This window comes from Rhineura floridana, chromosome 4 (assembly GCF_030035675.1).
Source record: "Rhineura floridana isolate rRhiFlo1 chromosome 4, rRhiFlo1.hap2, whole genome shotgun sequence".
In the NCBI taxonomy this organism is placed as follows: Eukaryota; Metazoa; Chordata; class Lepidosauria; order Squamata; family Rhineuridae; genus Rhineura; species Rhineura floridana.
In genome coordinates, this window is record NC_084483.1 from 204,363,837 (window position 1) to 204,383,169 (window position 19,333).

Consider the following 19,333-nt stretch of genomic DNA (forward strand, 5'->3'; position numbering starts at 1 on the left):
ACCTTCCTGGGGCCATCTGCCAGCAGTGGGTGGGGCCAAAGGCAAAAGTGGGCAGGGCAAAGAATGTGCATGTTATCTTTGTACCGGAAGGTTACCCAGGAGGACATGTGACTCTCAGGCTGGACGAGGTTCCTCGCCCTTCTGATAAGGGACACGGGGTGATTGTGAAGTCACATAAAGATGTGATCTCTCATCACAGCATAGATGCTAACCTGTGTGGAAACGGCAAGACCGGAGAATGGTTCCGTCTTCGTTTGCCAAACGTCTTCTCTACTTCTTACCTGGATTTGTTTCACTTTCTCTTATCAGGAACGAACCCATCGCGTTGCCTGGTGCCATCAAGAGGCGTTCAGTTTCTTTTCTGCTGAGGCCTTTAAAATACCACCTGAAAAAGAAAGATATTTGATTAGAATCATAGAATAGTAGAGTTGGAAGGGGCCTATAAGACCATCAAGTCCAACCCCCTGCTCAGTGCAGGAATCCAAATTAAAGCATCCCTGACAGGCGGCTGTCCAGCTGCCTCTTGAAGGCCTCCAGTGTTGGAGAGCCCACCACCACCTTAGGTCATTGGTCTCACTGTCATATGGCTCTAACAGTTAAGAAGTTTTTCCTGATGTTCAGTCGAAATCTGGCTTCCTGTAAGTTGAGCCCATTATTCAGTGTTCTGCACTCTGGGACGATCGAGAAATGATCCCGGACCTCCTTCATGCGACAACATTTCATGTACTAGAAGAGTGCTATCCTGTCTTCCCTCACTCTTCTCCAGGCTAAACACGCCCAGTTCTTTCAATCTCTCCTCATAGGGCTTTGTTTCCAGTCCCCTGATCATCCTTGTTGCCCTCCTCTGAACCTGTTCCAGTTTGTCTGCATCCTTCTTGATGATCCTTCCACATCCTTTATTAAAACATCTCAGCTAGAGCAGAGATCATCGCTTAGTACTAAAGGTCCAGGAAAATCCTTAGGCCATGGCTGCTTTCATCCTAGTGTTTCTCTAGAATAGACATAATTTGTTCACTCAACTTTTATAGTGAATCCTGATTACACAATTCTTGTATTTGTTTGTTTCATGTTGTGTCCTTCCATCTTTTTTTCTGGCCCAGTTTGTGATGCACTTTTGAAACCTAAAATGCGATTGCAGGCAGAGCTGGCTTATCTAGTGTGATTGACACTGTGCTACCAAGGCATCTTCCTGCAATTCCTCCTTGCACTTTTCTTCTAATGCAGTTTCTGCTTCTCAGCTTTTGTCCCTTTAATTAGATTCTTCCTGTTCAGTTGTGTGGTTACAAAATTCTGGCATTAGTTCTTAACAGCTCCTGTTTCAGGGGTCAGGGAAGACTTTAATTATTAGTTTCCTCTTTGCAGTAAGATCATAACTTTTTTGCTGTTAGTTTTATGATCACAATTGTGATCTTAAAAATACAGTAAAACTTAAAATAAATGAAATGAAACTTATACATGATTAATCTTATCAGTTACACTGGCTGCAAAGAGGAAACCAGCATGCAGAGCACCCTGACAGCAGAAGCTGATTAGTTGGTTCAGAATGCTGTTGCCACACTAGTGAACAGGAAGCAGCTAATTAAAGGGGTAAAAGCTGTGATATAGAAGCCATATTAAAAGAAAGTGACAAGGAGCTGTCTACTAATTAAACATCCAATTTCAGGGGAATACATGACCTTTCCGAAATGGGAATTCTGATTAATGTATAAATGTCTTTATATGGAATTTTATGGTGATTATAGCACTATGTTAAATGACATATGAAACCATCATTTTAATTCTGCTGACTGGAAATCAGCAATGCCTTAGCAGTGCCAATAAGTTCAAATAAGATTTTACTGCTTGTGTCCAAATATCTCCCATTCAACCTCACTGTTTTCTATGGAATATTCTTGTGTATTGTCAGGCCCAGGATGTGACTCAGGAACCAGACCAACGATTGTAGTTAATTTGTGTTTTATTAGGGTAATGTCCAAACAAAGACTGCGTTTTCTCATGAATCAATACAGGGATACAGGTCCTGCGGCATTGGGAGAAAGTTGACAGAGCAAGGGACTTCTTCCCGCCTGTTCTTTAAGAAGGGGCCAAACGGGCGCGCAATCTTTTGCTCCTCCTTAACTGCCCCTCAGGTACTGCCCGCCTTCCCCCCCTTCTCTCCTGTCTTTTCAGCTGTCTGCGTGTGCGCGGTGAGGGGGGAAGCATCACCCCCTCCTCTTCTGAAGTTTCCGATTCCAGGATGGGGGATAGGGGAGGGGCTGATGGTAAACTGCCTCCCCGCTTTTCGGCTGTGAGCAGCCCTCCCTCTTCTCCCTCTTGCTCTGAGCCTGAAAGAGGGGGAGGCGTGAGAATGTCCAGGGAGGGCTCAGGCTCCCCGTTGCTAAGCGACCTTATCACTGGCAGTTCCTCTGTTTTGTCTTCGCTCCAAAGGGGGGAAGTTCCTCCCCCTTCCCTCTGCCATCCATCCGAATACTCTTCTCCCAACTCTCCGGGATCCAGCTCCCCGGGATTGGGACCCCAGCTCTGCCTTCTGACACCATCCCCCCTCCCAGGCTGTGCCCCACTCCCCTTGTCTGGCTTGGGACGGTGGGGAAAACGTTGATGGAAAAGTTTTACCAATTCTGGAGCATGCACATCAGCTGCATCTTCCCATGATCTGTCAGCCACCCCATAGCTTTTCCAGTGAATCAAGTATTGCAGCTTGTGGCGTCTGATCCTGGATTCTAAGATCTCCTCAACTTCAAACTCAAGCTGCTCATTTACCAGGAGTGGAGCTCCGGGAGGTTCCTCCGGCCGTAACTCACTGGGAGGGGCGGCTTTCGTTAAGAGGGATCGATGGAACACAGGATGTATTTTAAACGTGTCAGGCAGCTTCAGTCGGTACGCCACGGGATTGATTTGAGTTTCTATTTCAAAAGGACCCACCCTCTTGTCTTGTAATTTTTTACATTTGCCCGGCATCTGGAGGAAGCGGGTGGACAGCCATACCTGGTCTCCCAGTTGAAGGGGGGGGGCCCTCCTTCCTGTGCAGGTCAGCAACTCGCTTGTACTCCGTTTTGGCTTCGTTTAACTGCTGTTTCAGTGTCTGTTGCGCCGCTTGGAATTCCTTAAGGAAGTTCTCAGCTGCCGGTACCAGCATTCCTTCTGAGCTGCTTGGAAAGACTTTAGGATGGAATCCATAATTAGCGAAGAACGGGGTTTGTTGAGTGCTGGAGTGCAGAGAATTGTTGTAGGCGAACTCTGCAAAATGCAAATATGATACCCAGTCAGTCTGTTGATAGGACACATAACTTCGTAAATATCTTTCCAAAACAGCGTTCAAGCGTTCCTTCTGCCCATCTGTCTAGGGGTGATGGGCGGAGGAGAGTTTTAATTCCGTCTGCAACTGTTTCCACATTGCTCTCCAAAATTTGGCTGTGAACTGAGTTCCTCGGTCTGAGACTACGCTGTTTGGCAATCCATGCAGCCGGTAGACTTCTTTTATGAATAACTTGGCCGTTTCTTTAGCCTCTAAGGCCCCTGCACAAGGAAGAAAGTGTGCCATTTTGGTAAGTAGATCCACCACTACTAAGATGGCTGTCATTCCTTGGGACTTGGGTAGATCAGTTATAAAATCCATGGAGAGGTCCTTCCAGGGTTCGTGTGGGACAGGCAACGGTTGTAACAGTCCTGCTGGTGTCCCTGTTTGTGTTTTTGTCCGCAGACAGACAGAGCAGGACGTTACATAACTCTCAATATCCCTACGCATTTTAGGCCACCAGAAGTCCTTGGCCACGTTCTGAATGGGCTTGTAAATCCCAAAGTGTCCCGCTGTGATGGAATCATGACACTGGCGTAGGATTCTGAGCCTTAATTCCCCTTCTGGCACATATCTGGCGGTTTTGAACCATAACAGTCCATTTCTCCAGTGAAAGGTTACTTCTGAGTCTTGACCTTGTTCCGTCTCCTGCTGATATTTTAGCATGTCTGCATCTTCTTGTTGTGCCTTTTTGAGTTCCTCTTCCCATGAAGGCTGGCATACTCCCAACGTTAATTTCTCTGGCGGGATTACGTACTGAGGCTGGTCCTCGGATTCACTTTCTTTGTATTGTGGCTGTCTGGATAAGGCATCCGCTCTCTGGTTTTTGGCTTGGGCATGGTAAGTAATCTGGAAGTTAAACCTAGTGAAGAACTGGGACCATCTTATCTGTCTCTGGTTCAGCTTTCTGGCTGTTTGGAGGCTTTCAAGATTCTTGTGGTCGGAGCGCACTTCAATTCGATGAGAGGTCCCCTCTAGGTATTGTCTCCAGTTTTCAAAAGAGTCCTTGATGGCCAGCAGCTCCTTCTCCCAAACTGTGTAGTTCTTCTCTGCAGTCTTTAACTTCCGAGAGAAGTACGCACAGGGGTGCAGCTCCTTTCCTTCTTGGTCTAATTGTAGCAGGACCCCCCTGATGGCAAAATCTGAAGCATCTGCTTCCACTACGAAAGGGCGGTTCGGATCAGCAAAGCGCAGAATGGGCTCAGTAGCAAACCTTCTCTTCAGCTCCTCAAAGGCCTCGGTGGTGTTCTCTGTCCATTGAAACTTCTTCTTCCCCCTTAAACAGTCAGTCAGAGGAGCTGTTAATTTGGAAAACCCTGGAATGAACTTTCTCTAATAATTGGCAAACCCCAAAAACCGTTGTACATCCTTTTTGGTGACAGGTTGGCCCCAGTCCAATATGCAGCTTACTTTCCCTGGGTCCATCTCCACGCCTTCCGCTGAGATTCGATATCCAAGGAAGTCTAGAGACTTGAGGTCAAATCCACATTTCTCTAATTTAGCATACAGGTGATTTTCTCTCAGTCTCTTCAACACCGTCTTCACATGCTGGTCGTGGTCTTCCTGGTTCTTTGAGAACACCAGGATATCATCTAAGTAACAGATTACATACGTGTCCAACAAGTCTCTAAACACGTCGTTCATGAATTTTTGAAAAATTCCTGGACTTCCACAAAGCCCGAACGGCATGACCAGGTATTCATACTGTCCATAAGCGGTCAAGAATCCTGTTTTCCATTCATCTCCCTCCTTCATTCTGATCAGATTGTACACTCCTCTCAAATCCAACTTCGTGAAGATTTTTGCAGAGCGCAGTCGGTCCAGCAACTCTGAGACCAGGGGCAGCGGGTAGCTGTTGGGGATGGTGATCTGGTTCAATGTGCGATAGTCGTTACAGGGTCTGAGTTCCCCCCCTTCTTTTTCACAAACAATAGTGGCGCTCCAGCAGGGGATTGTGAGGGGCGTATGAATCCTCGCCTCAGGTTTTTATCCAGGAATTCCTTCAGGGCCTCCCTCTCATTCTCTGTGAGAGAGTAGATTCTCCCTGATGGGATGCTGGCTCCTGGCACTAGATCAATCACACAGTCGTAAGGGCGGTGGGGGGGTAAAGTCTCTGCCTGTTTTTCATCAAACACATCTTTGAATTCTTCATACTTTGGCGGCAGGGTCACTTGCTCGATCTCTTGCACTGCCCCCGCTAAGGTGTTCTTGATTCCTTCAGGTTGACTATTCTCCTGGCAATACTGTGAGGTGAACCACACCACCGCCTCCTTCCAACTTATTTTGGGTTCATGCTTTGCTAGCCAGGGCATTCCCAGAATCACCTCAAAGTTCGAGAGATCTGACACGTATAGTGAAATGAACTCTTCGTGCCCAGGGATTTGAAGTTTCACTTCCTCCGTGGCTTGTGTCACCCCTCCTGACTTCAGGGGTCTCCCATCGATAGTCTCCACAGCTAGGGGAGCGTCCAGTTTCCACCGGGAAATTCCATGATGCTTGACTAACTTTGCATCAATAAAATTTGTGGTGGCTCCACTGTCAATTAAGGCAGTGGAATTAAACACCACTCCTCTGGAAGTTGTAATCCGAATAGGCAAGACCAACACCCCCTTTGAGGGAGGTTGGATCGTTGGGGGGCCTTTATACAACGCTGTCCCCAGTCCACCGGCCTGCATGTGGACTGGGTGTTCTAGTTTCCCGACGGCTCGGCTTTCCCCCCTTTCAGTCCACAGTCTCTGGCCACATGGCCCGGCTTTGAACAATAAAAGCATAAACATTCCCGGCGTCGTCTTTCCTTTTCTTCTTCCGACAGTCTTGGCCTAGCCCCTCCCTGTCCCTCAGTTGCATTACCTGCCATCCCTGTAGTGGGAAGGGTCTTGTTGCGGGATGCCGAGTCTGAGTATCTCGGGACCTCCTGTATAAATCCTCTGTACCTTCCTAAGACAGTATCCTTTCTCACGAGATACGGAGTCACCCATTTTGCAGCTTCTCCCTCCAGGAGGCTAATCACGAAAGCTACATTAGCCCCATCGTCTGGAAATTCTGTGTGCCTGACATCCAGATATAACTCACATTGAGCCACGAAGGTTGCCAACTGATCACTTTGTCCCGCGTATTTTGGGGGCAATCCAATGGGAACCTTTACTACGGCATCTGGAGGGGCTGTTCGCATCTGGTCTATCGTGGCCTTCAAGGTTTGATTATCCATCTTCAGCGTCTTGACTGCTGCTAGCAGGGCTTGAACATCCGTCTGCAAATCAGCTATCTTAGTCCTCAGGAGTTCCACTTCTTCCATCTCAGAAGTGGGGTTCGTCCCCCCCGCTGCTCCCTTTGACATCTTGTCCCAGTCAAGTGAAGAGAGCGTTGAGGGTGATTTAGGTGGCTCTGTCAAGCTGTCAGGCCCAGGATGTGACTCAGGAACCAGACCAACGATTGTAGTTAATTCGTGTTTTATTAGGGTAAAGTCCAAACAAAGACTGCGTTTTCTCATGAATCAATACAGGGATACAGGTCCTGCGGCATTGGGAGAAAGTTGACAGAGCAAGGGACTTCTTCCCGCCTCTTCTTTAAGAGGCAATCTTTCGCTCCTCCTTAACTGCCCCTCAGGTACTGCCCACCTTTCCCCCCTTCTCTCCTGTCTTTTCAGCTGTCTGCGTGTGCGCGGTGAGGGGGGAAGCATCACCCCCTCCTCTTCTGAAGTTTCCGATTCCAGGATGGGGGATAGGGGAGGGGCTGATGGTAAACTGCCTCCCCGCTTTTCGGCTGTGAGCAGCCCTCCCTCTTCCCCCTCTTGCTCTGAGCCTGAAAGAGGGGAAGGCGTGAGAATGTCCAGGGAGGGCTCAGGCTCCCCGTTGCTAAGCGACCTTATCACTGGCAGTTCCTCTGTTTCGTCTTCGCTCCAAAGGGGGGAAGTTCCTCCCCCTTCCCTCTGCCATCCATCCGAATACTCTTCTCCCAACTCTCCGGGATCCAGCTCCCCGGGATTGGGACCCCAGCTCTGCCTTCCGACATGTAAGCAGTTATGATAGAAGAACATAGAACTTTCTTCTTTATATAGTTTAACCTCCTCAGATATCCATGTTTGCAGAATACAACCTGTATTTACAAGATGCATATTATAAAGACTTGAGCTTGCATCCGAAGTAGCGTGAAGTTTCTTGTTCTGTTAACATGAGGATTTGCATAATGGGACTTTCCCCATCTTCCTCTGTGCACCTTTTATGCATGAAGAACTGAATAGAGGGCTAGTTTGCACAGAGAGGACTACTAGCCATTAGGGAGGAACAAGGAATTGGAACCCCAATGCCCGGCTAAATCTGTCTGCAATAATAATAATAAAAAAGCTTAGATGTTTCCAAACTTTTTACCACAGAATCACAAGGGCCAGAAATGTGCCCAGAAATATCAGCTGGGATCCCCTGAGTTGTCAGTTTTAAAGAGAAGATCCCACATTTGCACAACAAAAACACAAGGGACCTCCTTACTTTTCTTCTTCCAGGCTGTTTGCAAGGGCCACAAAATTGCTAGGTATGTAGCCCTTCTTCCCAGTGGTAAGTGATTTTGCCAGCCACCAGTCTCCATCACTGTGAAGAAAGCACAGGAATGAATGAATGAGTGAATGAATGAATGAATGAATGAATGAATGAATGAATGAATGAATGAATGAATGAACAAACAGCACCCACTGAAAGAAGATGTGACTACTCTGTTGTTGTTATCTGCCTTCAAGTCGATTACGACGTATGGCGACCCTATGAATCAGTGACTTCCAAGAGCATCTGTCATGAACCACCCTGTTCAGATCTTGTAAGGTCAGGTCTGTGGCTTCCTTTATGGAATCAATCCATCTGACTACTAAGGATGGACAAACCTGTCCATTTTGCTTTCTCTCAGTCTCTCATTTTTCCATTCTTAAGTTCATCAGTTCACTATATTTCCACATCAGTTTGTGAATTAAAAAAAAATAGTGAGCAATTCTCCTAAATACAATCTTTGCAAACAATTTTTCCTAATGTTATTTTCACTAACATTTGTGTTTTTATGCACACTTGCCCCAATATGCATCTTTTTGACCACTCATTTTGGTTGGAGAACTGCATTGCAGCATGCAAATTTTGAAGGATGGCTGTGTTTCGGCTTGCACATTCTTTCTAGAAGTGCAGATCAGACAGATGTGCATTAAAATGGAAATGGAAATATATTTGAGCAGTACCCAATACTCCTGTTCTGCTAGCAGAATGCAGCTTTTCCCTCCTCTCCTCTCCCATGCAGCCTCTACAATCCTCACAATCATCTCCAGAGGGTTAAGGGACCCTCTGGAGAAGATTCTGGGGATGTGTGTGTGGGGGAGGGAGAGGAAGCAGAAGTGCTGCTTCACCAGCAGAACTCGATTGGTGCTGCCTGGGATCCACCCCTTTCTCTCCATCCTTAGTGATGACATTAACCTTATTCCACTCCTAAGGCAAAAGCCACTCCAGCAGCGGCTTTTGTAACATCGTTCCTGACCAGCCCCACTAGGAAAGAGAGCCCTGAGCGTGTCCCTGCAGACATTTATAACTGCCGCCTGAGATGAGACGGTCCCAATCTGGTGCAGATGAACAAAGGGCAATAGCAGTCCTTTAACTGAGGATGCACTATGTTTCAGGTTAGGGTTGCCAGGTTCAGGGCCTGAGAATGATTCTGTATCTTTAAGAGAAGAGAAAATTCAGCCAAGTGAAGGTTTTCTTGCAACCCTGTAATGGGAAAAACCACAAGGTGGAATTCTCCCTTCCCCCTGCACAACTGTTAAAGATACAGAAGACCTCTTGGTTGCCAGGCCCAGCCTCCAAGAGGTCTTCTGTATCCTTAAAAGTTGTGCAGGGGGAAGGGAGAATTCCACCTTGTGGTTTTTCCCATTACAGTCTTGCAAGAACACCTGCACTTGGCTGACTTTCTCTTCTCCTAAAGATACAGGATCAGTCTCAGTCCCTGAACCTGGCAACCCTATTTCAGGTTGAGTTTTTTTACATTTATAGTAAGAGGCATACCAGCACATGACTGAGCCAATAAAATGTTGGAAACGATCACATACCTGCAAAGGACTTCAAACTTCTCTCCTGCGGTCAGTGGCAGGTCACGGTCACTCATGGAGGTGAAATCATACTGTGCAGTTACAAAGTGTTTATCTGTAGCATAAGAAAAGCAAAAGCATTGATTGGGTCTAAAATCTAGAATGAATCATGTCTGCATCCAGGAGCATCAACTTCATGGGACCTGGGTGTGTGTATCATCCATTCCAACCCCTTATTCAGCAAAGCTTCAGTAGGGCCTAGCTTTGGGGTTAATGTAGCTTCTGTCCCTTTAGTTGGTAGCTTCCTGTTCATTTGTATGATTACAGTATTCCTGAACCAGCCCTTGTTTAGCCAGTTCCTGTTCCGTTGCTGTGGGACTTTAATTCCTCTTTGCAACTGGACATCATCATCATTTTAGTTTTTATTATCATAATAATGAATATAAGATAGCAGTTTGTTAGGTTTGCTGGGAATTTGTAGCTGTGGAAGGGGGAAACCACAGCTTCGAGGATTCTTTTGGGGGAAAGTCATGTGATTTAAATATACATGAAAGGTGCTTTCAATGTATGATGTGGATCTGCTTTAGACACTAACATGAGGCCCTTGAATAAATTTGGACACCACCAGAGCTTTGAAAAGTTACTTTTTAAACTACAACTCCCATCAGCCCAATCCAGTGGCCATGCTGGCTGGGGCTGATGGGAGTTGTAGTTCAAAAAAGTAACTTTTCCAAGCTCTGGACACCACTACCCCTCCTGCAAAGAGGAAAAGGGCTTTCATGGTGGGAGCATTTGCCAGTTTACAAATGCACAATAAACCAGATGGACTTTCTAAATATAGACATGCCGTGAGTTTGACCTTTTCGAATAAAGCCACTTGCAAGCTTCTTCTTTTTTTTCTTGCAAGGCAAGATCACGTGTGAGATTAGGGAACAATATGTGGTTTTGTGAGAACAGAGTACAGCTACTGTTCCTGTTTGGATTTATTGAGAAAGTCATGCCAGAAAAGGACAGGAGCTCATCTAGCAAGCCAAGAGCTTGGGGCTACTTTGATTTCATGCTCTCCAGCATTTTGCTGATGACAACAGGAGCACTCAAACACTTGTTTCTCCTTCCCCCTCCCTCTGTTCTCACACTAAGGATCAATGCATGAGCCTCCCTCCTCTCTCCCCCCTTCCCGATTGTACAGTGCTGAAGGTACTTTTCCATCAGTCATCTGCTTTAGAGATTCACTCTGCAACAAGGCAACAGTTTGCAGTGTTTTCACTTGGGAAGTCAGGTGTTTTAGTAAATGGACCACAAACATCCCACCCACCCAACTTTTAAGAATTTTTTAATAAGATGAGTCATTTTGGAATGGCTTGCCCTGATTTATTTGAACAGATGCAACTTTAAACAACAAGAAAAAGAACTCAACTTGTCTGCCCCCCCCCTATGGCCTTTAAGCGATCCTGTTCAGACTTTTAAAGGCCGCTCCTATGGCCTTTAAGCCAACCTGTTCAGACTTTTAAAGGCCGCTCCTATGGCCTTTAAGCCATCCTGTTCAGACTTTTAAAGGCCGCTCCTATGGCCTTTAAGCCAACCTGTTCAGACTTTTAAAGGCCGCTCCTATGGCCTTTAAGCGATCCTGTTCAGACTTTTAAAGGCCGCTCCTATGGCCTTTAAGCCATCCTGTTCAGACTTTTAAAGGCCGCTCCTATGGCCTTTAAGCCAACCTGTTCAGACTTTTAAAGGCTGCTCCTATGGCCTTTAAGCGATCCTGTTCAGACTTTTAAAGGCTGCTCCTATGGCCTTTAAGCCAACCTGTTCAGACTTTTAAAGGCCGCTCCTATGGCCTTTAAGCCATCCTGTTCAGACTTTTAAAGGCCGCTCCTATGGCCTTTAAGCCATCCTGTTCAGACTTTTAAAGGCCGCTCCTATGGCCTTTAAGCCAACCTGTTCAGACTTTTAAAGGCCGCTCCTATGGCCTTTAAGCCAACCTGCTAAGACTTTTAAAGGCCGCTCCTATGGCCTTTAAGCCATCCTGTTCAGACTTTTAAAGGCCGCTCCTATGGCCTTTAAGCCATCCTGTTCAGACTTTTAAAGGCCGCTCCTATGGCCTTTAAGCCAACCAGACTTTTAAAGGCTGCTCCTATGGCCTTTAAGCCAACCTGTTCAGACTTTTAAAGGCTGCTCCTATGGCCTTTAAGCCATCCTGTTCAGACTTTTAAAGGCTGCTCCTATGGCCTTTAAGCCATCCTGTTCAGACTTTTAAAGGCTGCTCCTATGGCCTTTAAGCCATCCTGTTCAGACTTTTAAAGGCTGCTCCTATGGCCTTTAAGCCATCCTGTTCAGACTTTTAAAGGCTGCTCCTATGGCCTTTACCCAACCTGTTCAGACTTTTAAAGGCTGCTCCTATGGCCTTTAAGCCATCCTCTTCTGACTTTTAAAGGCTGCTCCTATGGCCTTTAAGCCATCCTGTTCAGACTTTTAAAGGCTGCTCCTATGGCCTTTAAGCAATCCTATTAAGACTTTCTTTGTGTGTGTGTGTATGTACGCACATATATATTCATTTAGGAACATAGCAAAATTACACTTTTACATTGTTTTATTGATTTCTTGCGTCCATTTTTATTTTGTAAACCACCATTGTTGATAGGCTATAAAAGACTCAAAGGAAAGTTTCCAGCTAGTTCCCAAATGCCTGTGGTGAGAACATAGGAGTACAGGTTGACAGGGCCGGCCTCCAAGAGATCTTCTGTATCTTTAAAAGTTGTGCAGGGGGAAGGGAGAATGCCACCTTGTGTTTTTTCCCATTACAGTGTTGCAAGAACACCTGCACTTGGCTGACTTTCTCTTCTGCTAAAGATACAGGATCAGTCTCAGGGATTGAACCTGGCAACCCTAGAGCAGACAGCCAGGACCACCCCCTAGACAGGTTGTAAGTAAGGAGGTGTGCATGCCAGGCAGAAGACTGGCAGGTGGGGGCTGGGTGAGGGCAGACTGAGCTTGGTGGGGCACCGCCTCCCTTGCCCTAATGGACTAGCCTCCACTGCTAGAGCTGAATTGTAAATTTGCACCTGAAAAGAAAAACAAAAAAACACAGAGCCCTGTTGGAGATTTATATATGTTTCTGTTCTGGAACAAAAGCCAAACTTCATTCCAACGGCTTGTTGCAATAGCTCCATGGTTTTGAAAGAATGCATAAAAGAAGCCTTACACATCTTCAAGAAAAGCCAACGCTTCGTCTACTTACCGTTGCCAAAAGTCTGGTTGGCAGAACCGGATACTTTGTGGGACTTGGCCTTTGGAATGTAACAAGAAGCCAGAGGTTACTTCACGGCACTAATCCCCTTCTCCCTCGCGCGGATCTATTTGCACACTATCCCACTGCAAAATGCTGTGCTGGGAACATCGTTTGGCTCTCCGGTCATGGACTAATTAAACTGATTCATGGGATCTGGAAAAGCTAATTAGGTGGCTGGTGCCTATCGGGACTGGTTTGGCAGAAGGCAGGGAGGCCAACAGTAGGCGGAGCCAAAGCCAGTGACAGGCAGAGTCAGAGCCAATGACAGGCAGAGACACCCCCGCAGTTTCTAGCTTGTCCTCCATCCTCCTCCCTGCGCAGTTCCACAAGGACAACACTGAGACCAAGGAGGAGGGCAGGCAGCACCACCCCCTGGACTAGTTTGGGGAAATGGCTGAGGGCAGAGTGAATCTGGTGGGGCGGTGCTCCATTTGCCTTAATGGATCCACCTCTACTGTAGTACTCCTTCTGGGCTCCTGCTGGGAGGAAGGGCGGGATATAAATCAAATAAATAAATAGTACATTTACAGGAGCCCAATAATATATCCCTGATCAGCAAGCAATTCATGTTCAGAAGAAGCTATGTTATTTTTTGCTGTCCTGTGTGCTCAAGATACACGGGGATCCTTTGGGGAGGGGGAGTTGTCTCCTCCCAAGACAATAGTCAGACCGGGCACCTGAAGCCACTTAAGCTTCAGCAAAGCTGCTACATCAGGGTCTTTCAGATCTTAGGATTTTTGAGTTTTGAACCACAAAATTAAAGGGCAAGAGTTAGGAGAAGCCCTGGTGGTCATCTAGTCTGACCCCCTGGCTCAGCGCTGGATCTGCAATGCAGGATGTACACCTGCAGCACCCCTGACAGGGGGCCGTCCATCCTCTGCTTCAGTGCCTCCAGTGAGATTGGTTCGTCGAGGGCTGACTTTCAGTAGATCGCAGGCATGCAGATGCTCTGCTACATTTGAAACCCTGGTGTGGAATCAGGCTGTGGACAGATGATTTAGCACTGGGTTCCCTACCGGGTTCCCTACAGACCCTTCCTGAGATGGGTTATTTTTATTCTACTGGTGATGTGTTGTTGTGAGAGGAACTGCAGTTCAGACATTTGGTGTATGTACTTGCCCGAGGAGCCAATGGGGTAAAGCTAGCATTATCACTTAGAGCCCCTCTAGACTTCCTTTTCATTGCACATTCATTGTGATTTGCGCTCTTGATGCTGTTGGGGCGGTCACATACGATCCCATTTTCAATACTATTTGCACCTGCAAACATTTTGGGGTGGTCACGGTGTTTCCGTGAACATCCCGTAACGTCCTGTTGAAATCCCGTGACTTCTTATACCACAAAAGTGCTGGTTTATTTTTTGTCCTGCTTGTTCTGCTACAGCCCTTCTGGGCTGCAATGATGTGGCAGCACTGGGTCAACCGGGCAGAACAAACTAAAGCAGAATAAATCCACCACTAATGGGCTATTACTGCACTGAGAACTTGTTGCAGAACACACCTGTGATAAAATACCAACCTGGAACGGCCCTGAATGCCTCTAAGTCAGAATTTCTCTTAAATGTCATAGTCCTGCACTGCTGAAGAGTCCCAGAGAGCCAGGCAGTCCAGCCCAGTGTGAAGAGCTGGCTGTCTTGGGAGCACATGGACAAGGAAGGGGCTGGCTTGTGCAGCTGTGGCAAGCTGAGCAGGCCCTCGCCAGCTGGGGAGGACGAGCCTCAGAGGGAGGCATTGTTAAACCCCCTCTGAATACCTCTTACCATGAAATCCCTATTCACAGGGTCGCCATAAGTCGGGATTGACTTGAAGGCAGTCCATTTCCCGAAATGGGGCGCTGAATTGTGATGGCTGCAACACAGCCTTTGGGGATGGACCCTTACCGGAGGTGGAGGTGGAGGGGGTTTCTTTCTTAGGGGTGGCTGAAGTCTCTGCCTGTATATGGAATTCCGCTTCTCCCTCCGTCCAGTCTGCTTTTTGCTCCCACATAGTCCCATGCTGCCCTGGAGGAAACACAAACAAGGTTGCAACTGGGCAGTTGGCAGAGATGGGAAGATCTGTTAGTTTTGCTTCTGTCGGCTTCACGTTTTTCCAGTCTGAAATTCAGTTCTCCATATCTCTGCAGCAAATTGCGATATTAAAAAAAGAAAACTTCACGAAAACCCATCAGCATTTCAGTGTGAATTTCAGTGTGAATTTCTCCTAATATAATGCTTTTTTGTATGTTATTTTCACTATGTTCATTGTTATGCACACTTTCCCCTAATATATGCATTTTTGTAAACTTTGTTTGGAGAACTACATCGCAAAATTCAGAAAAGCGCAAATTTTGAAGATGGCCGTGTTTTGGTTCCCATACTGTTTTGGAAAGTACACATTCGATAAATTCAGCTTTAAATATGAACTGAACTGAATTTCTCCCCTGGCCTAGTTGTAGCCCAACAACATCTGAAGGGCCACAGGTGTTATTATTATTATTATTATTATTATTTAGTGAATTTATATCCTGCCTTCCTCTCGAAGGAACCCAGGGCAGTAAAAGTAAACAAAACCATTCAACAAAAAGAAGACGAACAGTTAAAAACATTTCAAAGTACGATTACAATTAAAAATATTCTAAAACACAGTTAGAATGTTATAAAACAGAGTTTAAAATATTTTATTTATTTATTTATTTATTATTTTATTTCTATCCCATCCTTCCTCCCAGCAGGAGCCTAGGGCAGCAAACAAAAGCACTAAAAACACTCTAAAACATCATAAAAACAGATGTTAAAATACATTAAAACAAATGACTTTAAAAACATTTTTTTAAAAATATTCAGACTATTAAAATATTCTGAAACACAGTTAAAAACAGGCTCCTTCTTGCTACCCTGGGCTCCTTTGGGAGAGCAGGCAGAATAGAAATGGAATGAATGGATGGATGGATGGATGAATAACTTTATAGTAGGGTTGCCAGGTTCAGGGCCTGAGACTGATCCTGTATCTTTAGGAGAAGAGAAAGTCAGCCAAGTGCAGGTGTTCTTGCAACACTGTAATGAGAAAAACCACAAGGTGGCATTCTCCCTTCCCCCTTCCCTCTGCACAACTTTTAAAGATACAGAAGACCTCTTGGTTGCCAGGCTCAGCCTCCAAGAGGTCTTCTGTATCTTTAAAAGTTAAGCAGGGGGAAGGGAGAATTCCACCTTGTGGTTTTTCCCATTACAGCATTGCAAGAACACCTGCACTTGGCTGACTTTCTCTTCTCCTAAAGATACAGGATCAGTCTCAGGGCAAGAACCTGGCAACCCTAGTGTGAAAGGAGGCTGGGTAAGTTCCTAACCAACAGCCTCAGTATAGGCTAGGGATGAAAAGATCTGTCAAATTCAGTTCTCTCTGTTTCTGACATTGGGCAGACACCTTCACTGCACTCTTTTCAGCACCTGCTAAAGATGTTTGTTTAACCTACCCAGGCAAGTAGAAGCTATTGTGGTTTTCATCTGTTTTTAACTCATTGTTGGTTTTATTGTTTTGAATGTTTTTAAATACCTGTCTTTAACTATCTTTGCCAATAATTGTATTGTTTTAATTCTTTCTGTAAACCATTTTGAGATTTTTTACAATAAAGCGGTATATAAATGTTGTAAATAAAATACATAAATAAAGTTTAGAGTCACTGTGGCCCTTGGGTCTCTTTCTATGTTTAGGAACAAAGGAATCTGCCTTATACCAACTCAGACCATTTGGTGCCATCTAGCTGAGTACTGATGACATGGACTATCATTGGCTCTCCACAATTCCAGGCAATAGTCTTTTCCAGAAATTGAATTTTGGGGCTTTGCATGCAAAGCATATGCCCTACCACTGAGCTACAACCCCTCTCCTGTTTAAAAAAAATCTTTTAAAATTGTTCTTTTCAGTTCATTAATGAATGCACATCATACCTAGTGCAGATCCACACCATTCATTTAAAGAGCATTCAACACATATTTGAAGCACGTGAATCACACCACGGAATCATGGGAACTGCAGTTTGTTAAGGGTGGTGGGAATTATAACTGTGAGCAGGAAACTATACTTCCCAGGATTCTTTAGGGGAAGTCATGCGCTTTAAATGCAAGTTAGATGTATTGTGTGGATCTACTTAATAAACTTTGCCTGCATGTAAATTGTTTTAATTAATTTTTTAAAATGGAAATGAGCTACAAAGTTTACTGGGTGACCATGGGCTACTCAACATCTCTCAGCCTAATCTGCCCCTCAGAATTAAAACAACAGAAGGGAACCATGAACACCCCAAGGAAGAAAAGCACACTTAAAATGTAGAGGAAATAATGATGTACAACCATAGTGTGAAATCAAGATACTTATGAATTGGATTGAATTGAATTGAAGCTTTATTTTTACCCCACCCTTTTTCCAAACTGGAACTCAGGACAGCTTACAAATAAAACTACATGTAGTTAAAAACATAGAAAAACATATGATTAAAATACAATTAAACTATGCACAACCTTAAAACCGTAAAAGGCGCTTAAAAATCTAAAAACAATTTAAAATAATACAGATAATAATATAAAACAACAAAACAAGCCTTGTAAAGCCCAATCCTAAACACCTTCTATCCCAAAAGCCTGTTGGAATAAAAAAGTCTTTACTTGCCGACGGAAGGATGGCAAGGAGGGGGCCATTCGTGCCTCCCTAGGACCAGAACCTAGGAGCAGCCACCGAGAAGGCCCTATCTCGCGTTCCCACCAATTGCACTTGTGAGGGTGCTGGGACTGAGAGAAGGGCCTCTCCTGAAGATCTCAGGGCCCGGGCAGGCTCGTATAGGGAGATACGGTCTGACAAATAGCCTGGACCTGGGCCGTATAGGGCTTTAAAGGTCAAAACCAGCACTTTGAATTGTGACCGGAAACAAACTGGCAGCCAGTGGAGCTGTTGTAACAAGGGAGTTGTATGGTCCCTGTAACCAGCCCCTGTTAATACTCTGGCTGCAGCTCTTTGTACCAGTTGGGGATATAGTATGAAGAAATATTAATATAAGCATGACTATCAAATATGTTTATTATTTACACAACTTGTAAAGATATTTATAGTGTAATCCTATGTATGTTTACTCAGAAGCAAGTCCCAATGTATTCAATGGGGCTTACTGAAACAGCAAAGCGTGTGCAGAACTGCAACCTCAACTGCAACCTCAAGTGATAAGGAACTTCATTCACCCAACCCAAAATTCAGAATCATACCACTTAATTAATTAATTAATTATTTGATTTATATCCCGCCCTTCCTCCCAGCAGAAGCCCAGGGCGGCAAACAGAAACGCTAAAAACACTTTAAAACATCATAAAAACAGACCTTAAAATACATTAAAACAAAACAATGTTAAAAACATTAAAAAAGCTTTTAAAACATCTTTTAAAAAAGGGTTAAAACATATTATTAAAAAACACATATTAACAAGCAATTCTAACACAGACACAGACTGGGACAGCACATTAAGCTGTTTTGCAACTGTTTATACTTGGTTTGATGGTTATTGGATATTAAAGGGATTTACTTCTTACTGTGAGCTGCCTTGGTTTCCAGTCTGCAACCCTACCTCACAGGGTTGTTGGAAAGACTCCATATATACACACACACACTGGAGATGTAAAAATACATACACCCCATATAACAGTTTATTATCCAAACCAGTTGGTTATTGCAGAACATTAAAAAAAATCAGTATTAGTTTCCAACATAATAAAAGCAGTGATACCAAAGTAAGCCCTGCTTAATTGCTTTAAAATATAGGATTGGAGAGAAAGATTTACAACACAAACACAATTCTTTGCTATGTTCACTTAAAAGTCCCATAAATTTACAGCACAATCCTAACCTTGTCTACTCAAAAGTAAGTCCTATTGAATTCAATGGGGTTTACTCCGGGTATATGGGATTAACATTGCAGCTTTACTCCCAAAAAGCAAGTACTGAATTAAAGCTTTATATTGGGAAGGTTTTCAAAACGCTGCCCTCTTCATAAATAATTAAATTAATAATAATTAACAACCCAGGAAAATTTAAACTTGTTTGACTCCTGCACACAAGAGAGAAAAAGACTGAAAGCTATATACTTACTCAATTGATGAGATTTTCAGAAAAGCAGGAAAAAACAAGTTTTCTGAGTTGCAAAGGGGGGTAGCTACTGCTTTGTCAATCACAACCCTGACTTCAGTTATTGCCTACAAACCTTAAAATGCAGGATTAGAACAGCCAGCTACGAGCTCATTTAACTGAAGTTGCAGAGGGGGGCGGCTGATGTTTTGGTGTATATCTCAGGAACCAGACCACCTAGAAACTTATTTTTTTTAAAAAAAAATGAAAGCTGAGAGTTCGGAGATTAAGGTGACTCACCCGGAGACCCAGAGAGCACCCCTAAAATCCAGAGTCTCCAGGCAAATACTAGAGACCTTGTAATCCTAAATGGCTTTGAAAGAAGATTAGATGAGTTCATGGAGGATAAGGCTATCAATGAATACTGCATCCAGTTCTGGTCTCCGCACTTCAAGAAGGATGCAGACAAACTGAAACGGGTTCAGAGGAGGGCAACAAAGATGATCAGGGGACTGGAAACCAAGCCCTATGAGGAGAGACTGAAAGAACTGGGCATGTTTAGCCTGGAGAAGAGAAGACTGAGGGGAGATATGATAGCGCTCTTCAAGTACATGAAAGGTTGT

At 44.8% G+C, this 19,333-nt stretch overlaps 1 protein-coding gene across 2 annotated transcripts in view; it reads right to left on the bottom strand.

Moving 5' to 3' along the window:
- BLK (BLK proto-oncogene, Src family tyrosine kinase) overlaps window positions 1-19,333 on the bottom strand; it is a 62,597-nt gene that overhangs the window by 31,932 nt on the left and 11,332 nt on the right. Inside the window, exons 2-6 of one of the 2 annotated variants that reach the window (XM_061626493.1) lie at window positions 14,510-14,629; window positions 12,580-12,628; window positions 9,366-9,459; window positions 7,780-7,878; window positions 282-385 (exon numbers count right to left, since the gene is read on the bottom strand). In XM_061626493.1, coding sequence (XP_061482477.1) covers window positions 282-385; window positions 7,780-7,878; window positions 9,366-9,459; window positions 12,580-12,628; window positions 14,510-14,623 — 460 coding nt within the window. In that variant the 5' untranslated portion in view covers window positions 14,624-14,629. The remainder of the gene's footprint in view (window positions 1-281; window positions 386-7,779; window positions 7,879-9,365; window positions 9,460-12,579; window positions 12,629-14,509; window positions 14,630-19,333) is intronic. The other variant, XM_061626494.1, reaches the window with a different exon arrangement.